The sequence below is a fragment of the Urocampus carinirostris genome, chromosome 2 (genome assembly GCF_059441175.1).
Source record: "Urocampus carinirostris isolate Australia breed hairy pipefish chromosome 2, RoL_Ucar_1.0, whole genome shotgun sequence".
Lineage (NCBI taxonomy): Eukaryota > Metazoa > Chordata > Actinopteri > Syngnathiformes > Syngnathidae > Urocampus > Urocampus carinirostris.
The window spans coordinates 43,370,761-43,389,434 of record NC_142350.1 but is presented as its reverse complement, the minus strand read 5'-3'; the positions used below and the strand labels follow the sequence as shown (position 1 = coordinate 43,389,434).

The 18,674-nt window shown below is 38.3% G+C and overlaps 1 protein-coding gene across 3 annotated transcripts in view; it reads right to left on the bottom strand.

Annotated features, from left to right (window-relative positions):
- Nucleotides 1-18,054, bottom strand: part of ptprub (protein tyrosine phosphatase receptor type Ub) — a 298,931-nt gene extending 280,877 nt beyond the window's left edge. For all 3 annotated transcript variants that reach the window (XM_088326610.1, XM_088326611.1, XM_088326612.1), the window contains exon 1: nucleotides 17,801-18,054. In XM_088326610.1, the coding sequence (XP_088182736.1) occupies nucleotides 17,801-17,870 (70 nt within the window). In that variant the 5' untranslated portion in view covers nucleotides 17,871-18,054. The remainder of the gene's footprint in view (nucleotides 1-17,800) is intronic.
- Nucleotides 18,055-18,674: the final 620 nt, after the last annotated feature.

Sequence of the window (18,674 nt, the reverse complement as noted above, 5' to 3'; positions counted from 1 at the left end):
ACAACTGCCCACCCACTCTTCCCACACACAGCTGAAACACACATCTCGGCAAACCAGCTTAATGAGGGCCTTGGGAGACACAGAGATGCGCATACAGTACTCAAAGACAGGTTGTCTCTGAGCCAGTGCTTCTGCCACATGCAGAAAGCTTCCCCAAATTCACAGAAGATGGTCTAGATTGGAGAAGTCTCCCAGGGCCAGAGAAACTGCCAACGTAAAGTCAAAACAGAGTTGGCGCAATGGCACAATTAAGTGCAATTCAAACCAGAAGAAACGGAAGAAAACTACAAAATATGTTTTTTTGTCCATCCATAGTTATATTCCATAGACAGTATGTCTGCGCAGCATTACTAAATTTCAAAGGGAGCAGTCCAGAAGATCAGTCCACTTTTATGATTTAGATTTACATCACCAGCCAATTAAATAATAGCTTATTATCAACCCCTCATACACATTATTCATAAAATCCTTCAATGAAATCCCCTTTTTTTCAATAGCAGATCTACAGTAAAATGTTTTCAGTGTATATTTGATCCATACCAGTAATGTCAGGTTGAATCTTTATATTTGAGAGATAATAATTTTCTCAGAGATCTCAAAAAACAAACATTATTGGAGAAAGACAAAAGAAATTTAAACATCGGTTCTATACAGTCCAATTTCAAAAAGTAGACAGTGAAGGACATAAATATTGAATATACAGACACTGCGCGACTTACGAACGAGAGAGGTTCCAGACGATCGTCTGTAAGTTGAATTTGTTCGTAAGTTGCTCCAGTGCTATATTTTGTATGTTTAACAATACAATTCTTCAGATTCAGTTTAACAATAATTCTTCAGAGGGTAGTTTTAAAGGTTTACGCAAACAAATGTCTGTTCACAGAAAGTCAACTGCTTCTCTTCTTAATCAGATTCAGATTCAGATTCAGATTCAGATCTACTTTATTGTCATTCTAGTAATGAATAAGAAAGTGCAATGCTAAAATCAAGGTTAAAACTGTCACAAATTGTTTGGAACAACAGGGTAATACATGTATTCTGGTGTCAGTACTAAATTAAAGCACGTGTAACTCAAAAACTGGTGGGTCTGCTAATGATAAAAACATTTTCCATGACTCTGACCTCTTGCACTTTACAGAAGACTAATGATCAAGGCTCTTCAAATTCTTACTGATGAGGCGTTAAAATCAGTTTGTCCTGCTCAAAGTTAGATTGCAGTTTAATCTGCTGTAGGCTCAATAATACACTGAAAGTTCAAGACAAACATTGAACAAATATGCGTGGAAGACTTTTGCATCCATAAATTCAAAATAAAGTGAGATCAAAGAATCAGTTAATACTGTAGAAGAATAACACATCACTGCAAATGGTTATTTTGAGAAAATGATATAACTTATAAGAAGAAAAAAAAACATTTGTCCTTTCCAATTGGCCTCACCTTTCACCTAACGCTGTTGCCAAGATCAATTCTTACCGGCACATATCAACTACAGGTGCAGAAGCAGCAGACATTTTATTGCAAATAAAGAAATATCTTTCATCCACATCTCTGATGAGAAAGACAAACCAATTTCAAATGCTTCCACGGGAGCTTGTGATGCCATAGGGAATAACTGAACTGGGATAAATCCTCACTTCCTTGACCTCAGCATTCAATGAGGGATGATATGGCTGACCAACCTGAAAGACAACTAATGAAGCATTCAACCAGTTATCGGCGGGAAAAACGGCCATTGCCATAATGACATTCTGGGATGGCAAAACATCTCTACCAACAACCACTGATAATTTCATCCAAAACACAGAATTTGGCACTCGCTCCAACAAAGAAGAAAGAACAAAGTAAGGAAGGAGGCACCCGTCTTTTTGCTTTCGGAGACAGGTGTTAAAAAGGCTCAGGTCTGCTATTTGTTCTGGCCTTATTACCTCAGATGTACCACAGTTGCCTGGTCCTTAGTGAGGGATTAGCTTAAAACTGGGGAAAACCGTTCCTTTCTCCCATTCACATTGTGGTCAAAATAAAAGCCTCTTTTAAATGTCTTTAGCCAAGACTTTTATGCCTTTTTTCCAGAGCCATTCTTTTGTGTAAACTGCACTGACACAGAATGCGTGTGAAATATTCCTTCTCAAGCACAAAAGACAATCTCACAATGTTAGCACACACTGTAGGTGTCACATTATTACATACACGTCTCCCCTGCTGTGTAGAAAACAATGTTTGAAAAGCATTGTAAGATGGTGCATATCATATTCCAGTTGATTATGTGATGGTGCATCACCTATTATATTAGTTGCAACAAAAGAAAGGAACTGCAGAACAAGGCTTACATTTAACTAACCACAACATATATCTTTAAGTAGATTCTAAAGTAGGAGTATGGACCAGGGGTAAGGGGATTTAGGATTTTAGTTTCCTTATACACAGTCAGTCACTCTGTTAATGTAAACATTAATTACATGTTAGCTACGTAAACAGAAAGTGTGCACTCATGAGAATAGGAAATCTTCTTCTCCCATTGTTTCAAAGGTGCTGCAGTGCAGCAAAGGGGACTAAACGCCACAATTATACTCTAGAGCAGAGAGCACTACATTATTATTTTGTGATTGTACCCAAATTTGAAGTCTGTATGGGGAAAGTTAAATAAAGGTGGATTTTAACTCCCAGTGGGTAAACAAAGTTATCTGCAGTCAATCCTATTAGTGCTGGGTGAGAGATCCCTGCATCAACAATGCCCTATTGTTTGTTCCTGATATTGTCACATGATACCACTTCTAAGCATTAGTAATATCCATCTTAACTACTATGCTCCTAATGCCTTTTCTCCTGTCTCTTGTGATCAGACAACTTCCAACCTTAATCCCAACTAAGCCGCTTCCTAATTATGTTGGAGGTCCGGCTAGACAAAGTGCATGGTCGACCTGCTTAGAGGTCTCACATGGTGCAGAGCACCTGGCTATAAACTGGCAGCAAACAGTGCTCCAAAAGCATATAATTTTTATGTGTGAGTGCAATGTATTTAACAACATAAAAACTGCTCATTTGCAATGCACAGGCACTGACCGAACAGTAAGTTTATTCCCTTGGGCCCCGCATGCTAAATTTTAACCTTCGATAACACAAGAACCCGTGTCTTCTTTAGGAAATTATGACCCGTGGGTTCTCCAGGGTTAAAATGACTAAAAATGTTGAAAAAAATATGTACAGTACGTATAATTAGGTGATTACAATGACCAGTATGCCCATTCAACAACAAAAAATACACATGCAAGTGGAAGTTGAAATGCACACTTCCACGCATGTACAAGCAATACTTATTTGGTTTGGATTTTTTTTTTATATAACAGCAACTGGCCCACTTGCCCCGTGGAATATTCAGGAATAGTTTGGGCTCTGTACGATAGCAATAAATTCGTACAGGCTAACAGTTTTTGGCTGCATATGGCTGAGAGGTTTGAGTTTTACAAATTATTTCAGTCAATGCCGCCAATTATCTCCAAGTTTTCCAATCAAATTAACAACAGTGCAGACAGTCAATAATCTACCCCAAGGAAGATCTTGATAGTCAGAGGCTCACATTACAGTTATGTCAGAACATTTGAAATGTTTCTTTTTCCTTAAACAGCATGAAACGTGAAATCTTTCTGAATCAACAAGAGAGATGGCTTTCTCTATGAAGATTGTTCCATCCATTTCACCTGATTGCCCCATAAAATCCCCAGCTACTGCCGTTTTCAGTATGTTTGCTTCTGATGTCAGTCGGGGTCATGTTGGCAGGACATGGGAAAACAAAGGTCTAAAAAGCTACTTTTCAAATAAATGAGCAATATCCAGAGCACAAGGAGCAGGAAAGTTTTAGGTCAGAAGCCCTTGTGAAAAACATGACTTAGTAGGACACAGCAGTTCGCCTTTCTAAAAATCAAAATGTACTTAACATCAGTGCTGTGTAGCCTCATTTTGTGAAAAATTGTATTGCACCTGTTTCTAAGCAACACCTTAATAGCACAGAGAAGCGAGCACAAAGTGCACATATAGTGTGCTAGTGATAGTTCTCTAATCAGTAACATAGAGTAGGAACATATCGCAATTATTTAAGTAATGAAAATTGCAATTATTTTTTTAATACAATGTTAATGAGTGGCTTGAATCACAAACCAAAGTAAAACCAGAAAAGGACTGGACTTGACATCTGCTTTAAACATGGGGCATAACATAAAGTGGGGATGAAAAAAAAAGAAATGTGGGAGTACGCCTGCGTAAGAAGCGTCAAAGTGAAACTGAGATTTCTGATGGTAGGTCAGGCGGATCGAAGGGGGAGCTTCAAGAGGAGGGAGACAATAGCAGCACGGTGACAGGCTGTGTTTGAGAAATCAATAGGAGCTATTTTTTCCTGCCTCGATTTAACACCTGAATCAGAGCAAAGCAATGACCTGAAGAGTTCCAGAGGATGTTCCTTGATATAATTCCACCAAAACATTTGAGAAGGTAGCCCGCATGAAACTCATCTCTATACTCTATCTTTGAATTTAAATGAGGATCTGATATAATACTCCTGCAGAATCAGAAATATAAAAAATTAATTGACTGTGGAGTGAATTTTCACAACATTGAACTGATGTAACTGGGAGCAACAGTCACATCGCTTATATGAAAATAAATACCTTCAGTGACTCAGTATGAACTCATTGGCTGTCTCAAGAAAATATCCGTACACAACACGGTGAATGGCATTAACTTTACAGGTAATCCCAAACAGTTTTTTTTTCAGCGAGGTACATAACATGTAGTTACAATTCTCATCTCATCTCATTAGCCGTATCGCTTATCCTCATTAGGGTCGCGGGGGGGCTGGAGCCCATCCCAGCCATCTCCGGGCAGTGGGCAGGGGACACCCTGAACTGGTTGCCAGCCAATCGCAGGGCACAAAGGGACAGACAACTCATTCACATCTAGGGACAATTTGGACCGGCCAATTCACCTGAAATGCATGTTTTTGGAACGTGGGAGGAAACCGGAGTGCCCGGAGGAAACCCACGCAAGCACGGGGAGAACATACAAACTCCGCACAAGAAGTCTGGAGCTGGATTTGAACCCACGACAGGTTCCCATGACATGAACTGTGCCGCACAAGCGCTAACCACTGCGCCGCCGTGCTGCCCTGTAGTTACAATTATGTCACAAAATATGCCACATGCCGGGGGGAAAAAATTTAGTTTCAGAGTTGGACCATCTGGCTTGTTTGCCGTAGAGTTGTGACGCCAATAAAAGAACACAACCAGCTACAAAACAGACAGCGATTGTAGTGAACAGCAATTTTAATACCGCTCATTTCTCACCAACATAGGCGATAGTGGCTCTTCGCTTGTGCTTTTCCTCATGCGTGTCGCGGTTTGTATGATTGTCCAGCTAGCTAGCTAGCTAGCTAGCTAGCTAGCTAGCTAGCTAGCTAGCTAGATAGATAGCTAGATAGATAGATAGATAGATAGATAGATAGATAGATAGATAGATAGATAGATAGATAGATAGATAGATAGATAGATAGATAGATAGATAGATACTTTATTCATCCCCCGAAGGGAAATTCACATTTCCAGCAGCATCCCTGAGCTGAGAACAATACAATAATAAAGCAAAAAGAATACAATATACAAATACCCAGTGTGACGTGCAAATGCCCACTGTAGCGTGTTATACCCGTTAGCGTTGGGGTAGCTCAGGGCTTTCCTGTTTAATTTGCCCCTGGTTGGTTGGAGCTCGTTGGCTGACCTTGTGTTTGGCCGGCAAACCTAGCTTTAGTGTCGCTTATGCCTGGTCCCTTTATTCCACGCCAACTTCACGTTTGTCGTCGTAGCCATTGCCACTTTTTGTCGTTGGTTCCTGGTTAGCATGGCTGCTCACCGCATGTTTTTTTGATCGGCTAGCGTGGTATTAGTGCCGATTTTGACTTGTTCCTTGTTTTGTTTATTCCCGACCGACTTCTCGTGGTGTATTCCACGCCGGCTTCGCGTTTGTCGCCATGGCCGCTTTTCATCGTTGGTTATCGGTTAGCCTGGCTGCTCACTGCTTGTTACTGCTCAGCCAGCCTCACATTTTTCCACAGAGGCTGTGGCCTCTTTACGTTGATTGATCCCGGTTAGCCACCCGTTAGCTGCTCTCCGTGTGCTTTTTTGCCAGTTAGCCCCTTTTTAGCTCCTCGCCCTTTGTTGTACCCTTACTGCATCCACAACACTAAGCCTAGGCATTCTTCACAAAAACTACCAAAGCTTTACTTAAAAGACTTATAACCTCTTCAACAAATTAACACTTAAAATATGGCAATTGGGTTACAAGGGTACTGGTGTTTCTCCTATGACGTCACAGTCCAGGATGACAAGGACAAGACATGCAGTCTTCAAAATGCGTTATGTAAATAATTGGACTATAAGAATAAAATATACAAACTTTTAATGCAGAAAAAACATGTACGGATTCCTCCCATTTTGCCTGTTTAAGAATTTGGGATTACTTTTAAATCCAAGTTAGTTAGTTCTCATTTGCCAGCCTCAGACACCTTTGAATGGTTGCAGCTGCTATGACCTCACGGCGACTCAACTGAGGCAACGGGGGCTATCCTTAGAACAGCTACTGCACAGTACATGCAAAAAACAGACAAGTCAACCACTAGCTGTAATAATAAATAAGGTAGGGAGCGCATTTTACAAAAAAGTCAGTACAATTTCACGCTATGAAGGCTTCAAACGTGGTGCGGTTTTAAATCACTGCATGACACATTAGCCATGCTCTGTTATACTGTAATGCATTTCAATTTCCACTGTCCTAATAAAGTTTATTGGAAAGTGTCTGTCTAATGAGCCTGATGTACGGAGTGATAAGTGTTTGGGTTCATGGATGGGTCCCTTTGAGGAAAATTTACTTCCCAAACGAACTCGTCAAACCAGAAATGCAGCTTCCCCTGGAGAGTTTTATGACACCAAGTCGAAAAAGAAAAAAAGCTGTATCCATCAAGCCACCATGGAAAAATGGGTCTTAAAGAGAGTGCTGTGACTTAAGCAGGAGTGTCAGCAGTTCAGATTTCCAGCAGGCTATCAAATTCAGAGAATAGCCAAACAACTGCACCGTTTCTAGCACAGCAAACCTGACCCCTAATCCTCACCTCTGACTCGCTCAACCGGGACATTCGTTACCCGTTTCACTGCAGGCGGACAGCCTGAGGAATGTGCTTGTAAATGCGTTGACCCCCAGGAAAAGGTAAAAGAATCGTACAAGCGAACACGGTGTCTAAATACAAGCTTCCTTTTCTCCTTAGGGTTCCGATAAGGAGCAGCGCTTAAAGCAGCGATTTTTGGCAGTTTCGAACTCGCCACCTGAGGAAGGTGAATTGGGAAACAGCCGGGCTTATTTCTTTGTTGGATAATTACACATCTGTGAGCAAGACAGTGTGTCATACGCTCACTCTTCCGTAAACAAGAAGCCATCTGTGTACAGTTATAGATTTTCATAACCGTCAGTCAATTAAATCATGTATTTAAGTGATGATGTATTTTCAAAAGCAAACTTTTGTTTTTAGATTGTTATGTGTACAGCCTCTCTCGGCAACGAAAAAAATCATGAGATACAGTATTAACACGATATTATATACATCTATCTATACCAGTATATATATATATATATATATATATATATATATATATATATATATATATATATATATATATATACACATATATACACATCTATCTATCATATATATATATATATATATATATATATATATATATATATATATATATATAAATATATATATATATATATATATATATATATATACATCCACGACCCTACTGAGGATAAGCGGTGCAGCTAATGAGATGAGATGAGATATATATATATATATATATATATATATATTTTTTTTTTTTTTTAATCGATAAGTGACAGATGAAAATAGCTTTAAAAACAATACCCATGTCCCAAAGAACTACTTTCAAAGCTTGAGAGCTCTGACTTTCAGCTAACTATTAAGACCTGTGCTAAGGTTTCCCTCTCAAGTGAAACCTTTAGCTTTGACAACACAATACTTTTAAGTGAGGAAAATGGAACCTATGTGCAAAAAAAAAAAAAAAAAAAAAATCCCCCTTTTTTTTATTGCAGGATTTAAACCATAAGGTTAGGATATAAATGCCTGGATGTTTCCAGGTGAACTACTGTCAACCAAAGAGAGGAGTGTGGCTACACTGGTCACAAGAAATGTACACTTTACCGGAATTGATCAAGTACTGTTTTAATTAATTGATGAGTAAATATGATATTTATTGTTTGGAACAAAAATTGTAAGATTTAAAGTTTTGCAATATACTAAAATCTGCTGTAATCATATTGTATATTCCAACTAGAAGACTAAAAGTTTTTCAATGTACTAAAATCTGCTGTAATCATATTGTATATTTTAACTATGGATAATTGTGTGATTATAATTCATGCTGGGAGGTTACGTAATTTATTAACTCTTTGCCACATTACTCAAAACCAGTAAACTCCCAAACAACATCAAAGTACAATATCACTAAATCGATCTCCAACCTCTAGTTCCGGTTGCTTCAACATTGATCCAGTACTTAAAACATTGAAGCGCAAACTATTGTGGCAGAGCCCGTGGCTTTGAAAGCAAGGGTTTTCACATCAGCGCAGAGGGGGACCGTAACACGAGAGGCTAGGGCGGGTCGGCCCTCAGCTACGTTGATGTCACTCCTTTTCTTTGATGTGCAGTCCAAAGCTCATTGTTTTACACTACACTGTATAGCTACAGACATCTACCTGTTCCTATCAGCGCCAGATTTGTTTACATGAAACCAATAGTATTGTTTTATGTCATGACTCTACATGTTTATTTGCGCATTTACCTGTTTTTAAGAGTAGTGTAGACTAAAATGAGACGCTTGCAAGATTATGTATGGGTTTAGTCATATTTTGGACATATTACCGCTTTTAAAAAAAGACAATTATAACTGCATCCAAGGCAGGGGTCAATTACATACAAAAATTGATGGTCGGGTGCCTACTATTGGCACGTGTTTAATGTTAATGACACTGTACAGTGTCGAATGAGTGCCTAATAAGGCCTTGTGTCAAACTGAATCGCCAAGGACAGTATGGTACTTGGATCAAATGAAAGTAAAATTGACTTTCTGAAAGCTCAATATAACAGTTAAAAGCTTGGTCAAGTAGGCTGAAAATCTGCTGATTCTTGAGCTGGTAAGAGGAGAGTACTAGACAAACAAGCCCAACGACTGTTCATCTGTCAGGGTCTGGATTGTTACGCAGGAGTGCATGGAAACTTCAGACTTTATAGCTTGCACCCACAGGAATGTTTTCAATTTCTTAGGGCATCAATATAGTCAAGCATACTTTGCAAGTATCTTGTATTGGGAAAAAAGGCAGATTTTAGGAAATTTTGACAAAACACCCAAACAACAATTTAGAAAACGAAAAGACTCAGCTGTAATTCATCAGATTCCTTAAAGAATGTTTTATCGTGTTATTCAACATTGTACTTTTTGTCTAGCGAAAGCCATCAATGCAGACCTCTACTCTAAGTAAAATCGGTACCTAAAAGAGATGTCAACAAAATATTGCAATCACATACAGGCAAGGCAATTTCATCTTAAAGTACTTTTTGCAGAGACTTTAGCGAATGTGGAGCACAGGTCATTAAATATCATGATACGAGCATAAGCCAGAATATGGCGGAAAAAAAGATTCATGTTCAAAAGTCACCTGGCGTCAAAGGCAACAACCTGCTCGTTCCCTTCAACTATAACTTTTGTTTACTCTCTGAACACATGTACTAGCATATTTTTAGATGTTTTGTATTATTTGTTTTAATTAACTTAAAAAGCACATCTGAAAATAGATAGTGCGGTAAAACGAGGGGGGGGGTCAAAGTGAAGCACATCAACAAGGAGAAGCAAAAGAGTAAAACAAATAGTGAAAGAAGTATTTTCTATGTGTCATAATAATAAGGGTGCACCAATTTAGCCATCTAACAATTTAGCAGCATTGTTTTTCTTAATTTCGGGGATCACTGATGAAATGCAATGATCTTTTCTACCAATCTCTCCTCATTGGTCAGAAAAGTCAGCCATTTTACTCTTGTCCTGGATGGCTAGTGAGCTTTTTATTTGTATTTGTATGCTGTTCAAAACAGCCATTCATTGCTGTCAGATCAGTTTCAATGTATATGAACAAAGCAAGATGGAAAAGGGGAATGAATCTTAAATAATGAAATTTTAAAAATATATTTTATTTCTTGCTTATTCAGTCTTTTCAATCATGTTGCAACAAACATAATATTAGCAAATGAACGAATCACCAGAAAAGAAAAAAGGGATGACAGGTTAAACCCAAATGCTTGTCATTGACCCATCCCCAAAATAACTTTGGACGCTTCTTTAATCATTTCATCGAATTATTATTTTTTACGTCATCATAATAAAAAAAAATCCCTTTTCAGTTCAGAAATGATCATATTGTTTGAATCAAAATATATATTTGTCAGTTTCAGGGGGGATTTTTTTTTTCCCGACATTCCCCCTCCTTATTCTCCAAAAACAATACAATGTGGATAAACCTAAGACAAATATAAAACATGGTCTGTGACCCAACAGAGTTTAGAATAGCTTCCATCAACAATCACAAAAATCACCGTAATATGCTGCCGACGTAACCGAAAAAGGCGCACACACACACACACACACACACACACACACACACACACACACACACACATAGACAAAATTTGCATGACATTCCCTAACATGCAGATGATTTGTCATTGTAGATATGATTAAGAGAGCATCTCATAGAGTTTGACATCCAAAATTCCTTAAAGTGGTCGACTGGCTCTGGTGCACACACACAATAGATCTGACACCGAAGCGAACGAGACAGGCTGCCGAGACAATGAGACCTCTCATCAGTGGTCTGCCTAATCACACACATTAATGCTGAGGGCGCACATGCCACCGCAAGTCTGTCAGTGGCCCCGCTTGAAAACAAAACAATTATTCCGTGGAAGTCCTGGTCCACCTTTCTCTTTTTCTGTCTTCTCACTGTCCCCGCTCGAACATCCTTGGCCCTTTTCTGCAAAGTTTTCCATCTGCTCTTTAAATTACTGCCCACAAAGATGGAACCCAACCAACCTTTTTTGGAGGAGGAGACGGCTTGACCGGCTCTGTCCCAACTGCCCCTCACCCTCCAATTCACAGATGGCGATTCCTGAAGGGGAAACTTCCACATTCTAAATTCACTGACCTTTTTATTCTTTTTTTTTAACAAATTGGGGACATTTTTTAACAACGCGAATGCTAATAAATCCACCAACTCTCTTGCAATTAGATGACCAAAGTCTCCAGGGGAAGCTGAATTATTTGATTATTGAGAACCAAAGTCTAACCAGTAGAAATGGCTGACATGTTGCCACAATTAATGCAACAACATTCCCAGGGTGATTTAAAAGCAAACATATGGAATGTAGTTTCTTTTTAAGAGTAATTGTGTTGTTGTTTTTTTACAGACTCCAAGTTGGTACTCAAATGTCGAGGCTGCAATTTATTCTCATGAATCTCTTTAGTGGATTCTGTCCGTCTGCCTCCTTATAGCATGCAACAACTTTTTAAGCTCATTGCCGCCTGACCTCCAGAATTCTGCGACCCTGTCCACCTTCAAATCCGGACTCAAAACTCACCTCTTCAGACTTGCCTATTCTTGACCATATGCCTCACACACCTCCCCTTTAAACTATAATGGGTTTTATTGGCTATTCATTACTTGCTTGTTTTACTCTTGTTTTTACTCTTCGTTCATAGTTGTGTCCTACTCATATGTACAGCGACCTTTGGTGTCCCTAAAGGTGCTTTAAATACAATGTATTATTATCAAGCCCACAAGCTAAATAGCCCAGCGTTGCCAGGCCAATTGAAGACTGCATTTGGCTACTTGGAACGGTCTGTGGTCTGGACCTGCAGTACACAATTTTGCCACTAGAGGGCGTTGGAGACCCCATGAAAGCAGTTGTGTATTGATTTTGTTGCAATTTATTGGGGTACCTTGACACAAAACCTAGCTAAAGACGCTCTCTGAGGCCTATGGTACAAGTGTGCAAATTGTCACGAAAATCAGACCGGACGTTTCAGAACCTATAGGTCACCTACAAACACATACACACACCCAAAATTGAAATTTATAAAGTAGTTTAGATTAGATAGATTTAGATTAGATTCGATTTAGATAAGATACGCTAATACTCCCTTCATGCAGTGGTTCCACAATGACCATCACTGGTGCTTCTTTTATGTGCATCTCGATTTTGTGAGGAAAAAAACAGGAAGCTCTTTTCCAAAAGGCACGTTTTCGGTTAGAGCAAAACAAAAACACACGTGAAAAATGAACAAATATAAAAAATTAAACAGGAACAAATTTCTCAAAAGTTGCACAAAAACTAGACATGGTAATTCTTGGTAAAAACAACATAACAACTGCCAGGGAAAAAAACATCATTGATTGTCTGGCCATCCAGTGGAATAATACAAATACAAATAATTGCACACGCCTGATGGTTAAAAAAAAAAAAAGAAGAAAGCATGAAGGCTAAGAACCTTGACACATAAAATGTCCACTGTCTTTCTGATGCTTATTAAAAAACTTAAGATATTCTTACCCTCTCTAGTTAGGACTCCATTTTTTAGGTTTCTTGGGCAAGTAGTAACTATGAAATTGGTTTTCTTGTTCTGAATGATGCAAAGGCAGACAAAATAAGATTTTCATTTACAAATCAATATGAATTCAAGTGGAGAAGTTGTGTTTTTGCGTCATTTTTCGACACATTAAAAATGCTTTTTAAGTTAGAAAAGTGCCTATGAACTGCAATTTTTCCATGCTGACAAAGCAATATGTGCAATCTTTCTGGTGTAATCAGACAGAGATTTGTTAATCCTGTTTATGCATATTGCATTATGCACAAATTGATCATATTTTGACACTAGAATGACTGCTGCAAGGAGAAATGAGTCATCAATCAGCATCAAAGAACGAATCGGGGTCGACTTCAGGGATTTAATTCAACTGTGGAGTGAGACATTGGATTATTTTAACATTTATTGAGAGTTGGTAAGTGAACTTTTGGTCTGTTTCAAGTACACTAGTACGGGACTAAACCTGAGATTGGACCCGCTTTGAGTCAGAGATATTTGCTTTCTTTTTTTTCATTCCTTTTTTTTAATACAACATTTTTCTCTTATCAGTATGACTAAAATCAGTTGAGCATAGTAGTGAGACTTAATATTTCAAAGTCTTCCAATGTGCTGACAGGTGCAACCAAGTGAAGAAAGAAGTTATGAAAAACACACATTTGATCGAGTGTAAAAGAAAAACGTGAACAATCCCTAATGGAGTGCCGAGGCTCAACTGTTAAGTCTGCATCCAAGGTGAAGGTGTGGTCTTCGTGCAACACAGTGTTAATCAAATGAGACACCAGTGGAGTGTGGGAGTCAAGGTTGTATTCACACTTCTTGATTTCTCCCTATGTAGAATAAGGGAGCTAACAGGTAAAGCATGAGGAGAATTGGAAAGTGGCATAACCCATTTATGCTGCAGCAAATGGGGTGATGAAAGTGCACATGGCAAAATGGCAACACAACATAATTCTGCTGTTCATTTTGGCAACATACGTACCACTAAACAAGCCATGCAACATGTTGACGTGTAGGCTGCAGTTACAATTTAGGCCAAAGGAGGCAGTTGTAAGTAAAAAAAGTGACTTATTTTGCAGTTAGGTTAGCCCTACATTAAAATGCCATTGAATGTTACAAAAGTTCAGATTATTTCCTGTATTTTGATTGTTAATGTAGATACAATTATTTTCTCATCGATACTAAAATCAATTACAGAATGGATGCCATGAGTGGATAAAATCCCCTTTCTTGAGTATTGTTTTTAAGAAATAACCTCAAAACCAAAAATAATCTTAATGTTAATTTTTTTGTGAATCGTAATTAACCATTGCTTTAGTTTCAGATTCCAGATTCTTAAAGAACATATAGAATACAGCCGATAAGACCTTCAGTGGCTATCATTACGAGTACTGATATCTTATTGTACCTGTACTGAGTATTTGTACTATCCTAACACGACAGATTAAAATAGTTTTGAAATGATTCATGAGTTAACTGGGTGTTCTACATCCCAAGTATGTAAAAAATATAAATTATATAGCATATAGATAAGGTTGCACTTTGTTATATTTACAGTTCGGCATTTACAGATGTTTACAGTAACACTTTTTTTTTAAATGGTACAAAAAAAGAAATCACCTCTTTTAATATTTGGCAGTATCCAGTGGCATGTTCTCAGCAAGTATTTATATGGAGGTAAGTTAAGATCTTTCATTTGGTCAGCAGTAGTGCTTTGCTGCCATATTATCGCGTCTAAAGGGTGCATCAATTTTGGTATTTTGGAGGGAAAAAAACACTATGGATGAAACTGTCATATTCTGTGAGGTTTTTATTTTCTCATGAGAAACCCGAGCATTGTCTGCTCTCTTATAGCGGGGACACTCAACCAAGCAAGCGGTTACTCATTGGGAAACATAAAAGTTTTGGATTTATTTCTCCAGAATTACTGAAACATGAGTCCAGAATGCACATATGCTTCTTACGGATGATAAACAATTGGTTAATTTACACATACAGCCAAAAATATCTGTTTCATTGTTTGATATTACATATGATAAAAGCACTGGAGACCTAACAATTTTTATGGAATCAGTGAAACTTTTTTTATTGTATTCCGATCCATTTTAAGGGTTAAATAGCCAACACAAACCAACTTTGTCACTCCTTTGGAGCACATCCACACAAATATCACAAAATAACAAAACCCACTTTTGTACCCCCAGCCCCATCCCACGTCCTCTTTTTGAAACCAGCATATGGTGACCCAAGCTTACAGCATTTTCCTCAGACAATCAGCGACCCATTTTGGGTTCTGTCCCTATGATTGGAAAAACACTACCAGTCACCTGACCAAGCAATCAAACGCACATGAAGTTAGTTAAAAACTTTCAATTGAATGGATGAATACTTACGTAACATGCATCAAACAGTAGCTGGTGGCAACACGTAATAAAAACAAGCAGCTGCATGATTTTTGAATAGGTGTTCATTCAATCGTCCAAAGATGATCATTGTGATTGTTAAATCTAGATTTTTTATACTACATTTGTCAGACTGAGATACCCAAATTTTGAGTAGTCATCAATATCGATACAGCATACCAATTCCACTAGTATATAAAATCCCCTTCGCTCAGAGAAGATCACTGACAATTTAAAAGCATAAATAATATGTATCCTTAATATTGCATTTACTAAATGACCATTTACTATTCATTTAATTTCTATCTGTTCATTGTAGCATGGCTGTAAGGAAAGCAGGCGATAAAGTTATTGCAAGTATCAATAACTTAAAAAAAGGCACTGATACAGGGTAAAATCAGCAAAAAAGATTTGCCATTGATAACAACGTAGTGAATATTGCTTAAGCCAAGATTAGACGACGGCACTCCAGTATAAACAAAATCATAAAAGACTTAGACAAATAAGTTATAAATAAACAAATAAGAAATGGACAAATAAGATCAAAAAAGGATGCGAGGATAAAATGGGCAAATATTTACAAGGTAGCTCCTTTAAACAGGCCCATTTTTTAAGTGATTTAGAACAATAGTACAATGACAAATAGTGACAATGGCAGCAACATGTTACCAAAACTAGAATAGATAAATAAAGATATGAATTTACATTGTTTCTAAGCATAGCCAATCTTTATATTTCTATTCAGTCTTGTGTCCTTGTTTAGGGAGGTGATGGCCCTGGGGAAGAAACTTTTTCTGAGCCTGGTGTAGCATAAGTACTCACCCATCTCTATTTCAATACATAATATTTTTGTGAAATTACATTAAAAGAGTATTGTGACATTGAAATGATGTGTCATTATTTACTTTTCTTGAAGTGTTACTTGTTGTTATTGTTCTTGAAAACAATATTAACGTTTAGTAAAACAGGGTAAAATAGTAAAAATATTAAAGAGACAGTGTGTATTATTTGACCACTAGATGTCACTGTATTGTGTCTTGCAACTGAAAACGAGTGATAAAGGTACAAGGCAGAATACAAACTACAGACATTCAAAGTGACCAAAAAGCAAGTTTCTTCTTCTTTTTTGCTTATCAAAAGGTTTTTGGTTTTGTGTGTATCCGTGGCAGCAAGATGTCCAAGAATTATGCCAGCTCCCTCGAGGTGAGCTTTAATTTATGTCATATAAATTCAAATTTCTAGACCTAAAAGTATTTTATTTTTTTTATTATTCTATAGCATATAAAATAACCTTTATTTTATGTTGACAATATCAGGGGATGGTGTCATAATAGTCTGTAATAATAGTTTGCATTAGTCTGTGCAGCCCTTTGAGACTCTTTGTGATTAAGGGCTATACAAATAAATATGACTTGACTTGACTTGAAAAATAGAATTGTCTTTATTGTTATTGATATAAAAGTAGTAAAACATTGCATGCAATGAGATTGGACCTGACACTCCAGGGTAAACCACTAATAAAGACTTTAATGGGAAAGAGAAGATACAAGACGTTGTGCTTAGAGACCGGCCCAAGTAATCATCGTGGAAATAAAAATAGTGCAACGTACCAATCATGCAATGAAAAGTAGTGCAATACCATTAGCAGCAGCAAAGATTCCCAAATAAGTCACTTTGCATGCTTGTTTAAGATGGTCATAGCAATGGCGCCACCAGGGGGTGGCCATGGCTCCCCCTATAAATTTGTTGGCCACCCCACTTGCCAGTATACAGTATTGTTGGATTGTTGTAGCATCAGTTATGCATTTCATCCCAAATGCACAGCCATTCAAGCTGTTGATCCTTGCCTTCACAGTAGTCCCCCTGCTGGGTGTGTCCTTAAGTCTTTCTAATAGTTTCCCCATTACTTTCTTTACTTCAAAAACCTTCTAGTTTTGGTGTGCCACCCCAAGATTTTCAGCGTCCCTATCAGGCCACCCCTATGAAAACTCCAGGAGGCCCCGGTAGGTGATGTCCCTAGGGTACAATTTGTCTCCGAGCCTGTTTGACCTTAATAAAATGCATGTTAAAATAAGAGTCTCTGTATTTTTGCTTATTTTTTTCTAAATTCCATTCAGTTTTAATCTTAATCAATGGCGTTTTTTACCACCAGGAGGCGCTAAATAATACACACTGTCCCTTTACCCAAATGGATAACCTGTTTACCTTCTGAGCCACGGTGAGCACGAATAATGAGGAAAAACTGTATGTCGTTTGTATATGCAACCACATAAATTAAGCTTTAAAAAACTAGCATTTTTTAAACATTTTCGAGGGACGGAGTGCCGTCAGATTTTGTTAGTGGAAACAAAGTGTGCGGTGACTCAAAAAAGGTTGAGAAACGCTGTTTTAGGTAAACGGGACGCAACATCCTCAACCTATAACCGAGAAAGAGAGTTCTTGATACACTTGAGAAAGTTAATAAATGATTTATAAATGTCTTCGTTTCCAGCGGTAACGGTAAGCAGGGGCACAGCAACCCCGCAGACCCCAAAGTTAGTGGCGGGTGGTACGATGGCCGAACTCCCTTTGATTTTGCTCTCGTTGGAGTTACATCAACATAAACAAAGTTTAAAAACACACGGGAGACTTTTTTAAGAAAAAACAAGACTTACCCGTTGGTCCCTCGATGCCATCGGCGTAGATGTGGACGGTGAGAAGCAACAAAAAAGCGCAGGTGTTCATCGTCAAAGTGGTATGTTGGGTTTTTTCTTCTAGTCCACTTTGAAACGCCCGGAATTGAGAGTTTTCGAGTCGTTCTCTTGTGACATCCACGCGGAGAAGTTGGAGAGAATGAATCTCATCTATTCCCCACGCTGTATGACAGTGACACGGCCACGCAGTTTCTGCGAGACGGCCCACCGCTACTTGTGCAAACTGACGTCAGCGTAAACAGTTGAGGGGGAGAGATTTGCCTTTCTCCGAGCCCACTTTTCCCTCCCAGGCCGAGGCGCTCTTCTTCAATCACAAATGCGGGTGTCGAGCGCCTTCAAGCGGTCTAGTCTGGTATATAACGGTATAATCCATGAAAGGCAAGGATCCGCTCGTTTCACCAGGGATAAGCAACGTTTTTGGGTTGCGGGCGGTTCCCCTTGGTTTGAAAACATTATTTGCATTTGGGCCGGGCCAGATGGGGAAAAAAGGCTGATTGGTGCATATATATTTTTGCATATGCCAATAGAGAGTCGTAAATCTAACCGGCAATCTATGTGTAAAACAGATAAGCCAAATTAGCCAATACATTATTTGTCGTTGGCGAGTTTTGTTTTATTGTTTATTTGTCTATAAAGGGACCATTCCATCCAATTGGATATGAAACACTTAAAATATCATACCTGTCAACCTCCAGGGCTCCATGCCCTTACAAACTGTCGTATTTTCCCTTACAAAATACACAAAAAAAATCTTACACCATATCTTTTTTTCAAACGTGTTTATTTATGTAGTTTAACGTGTTATATTGTACATGTGTTTCGTTATATCATTCTG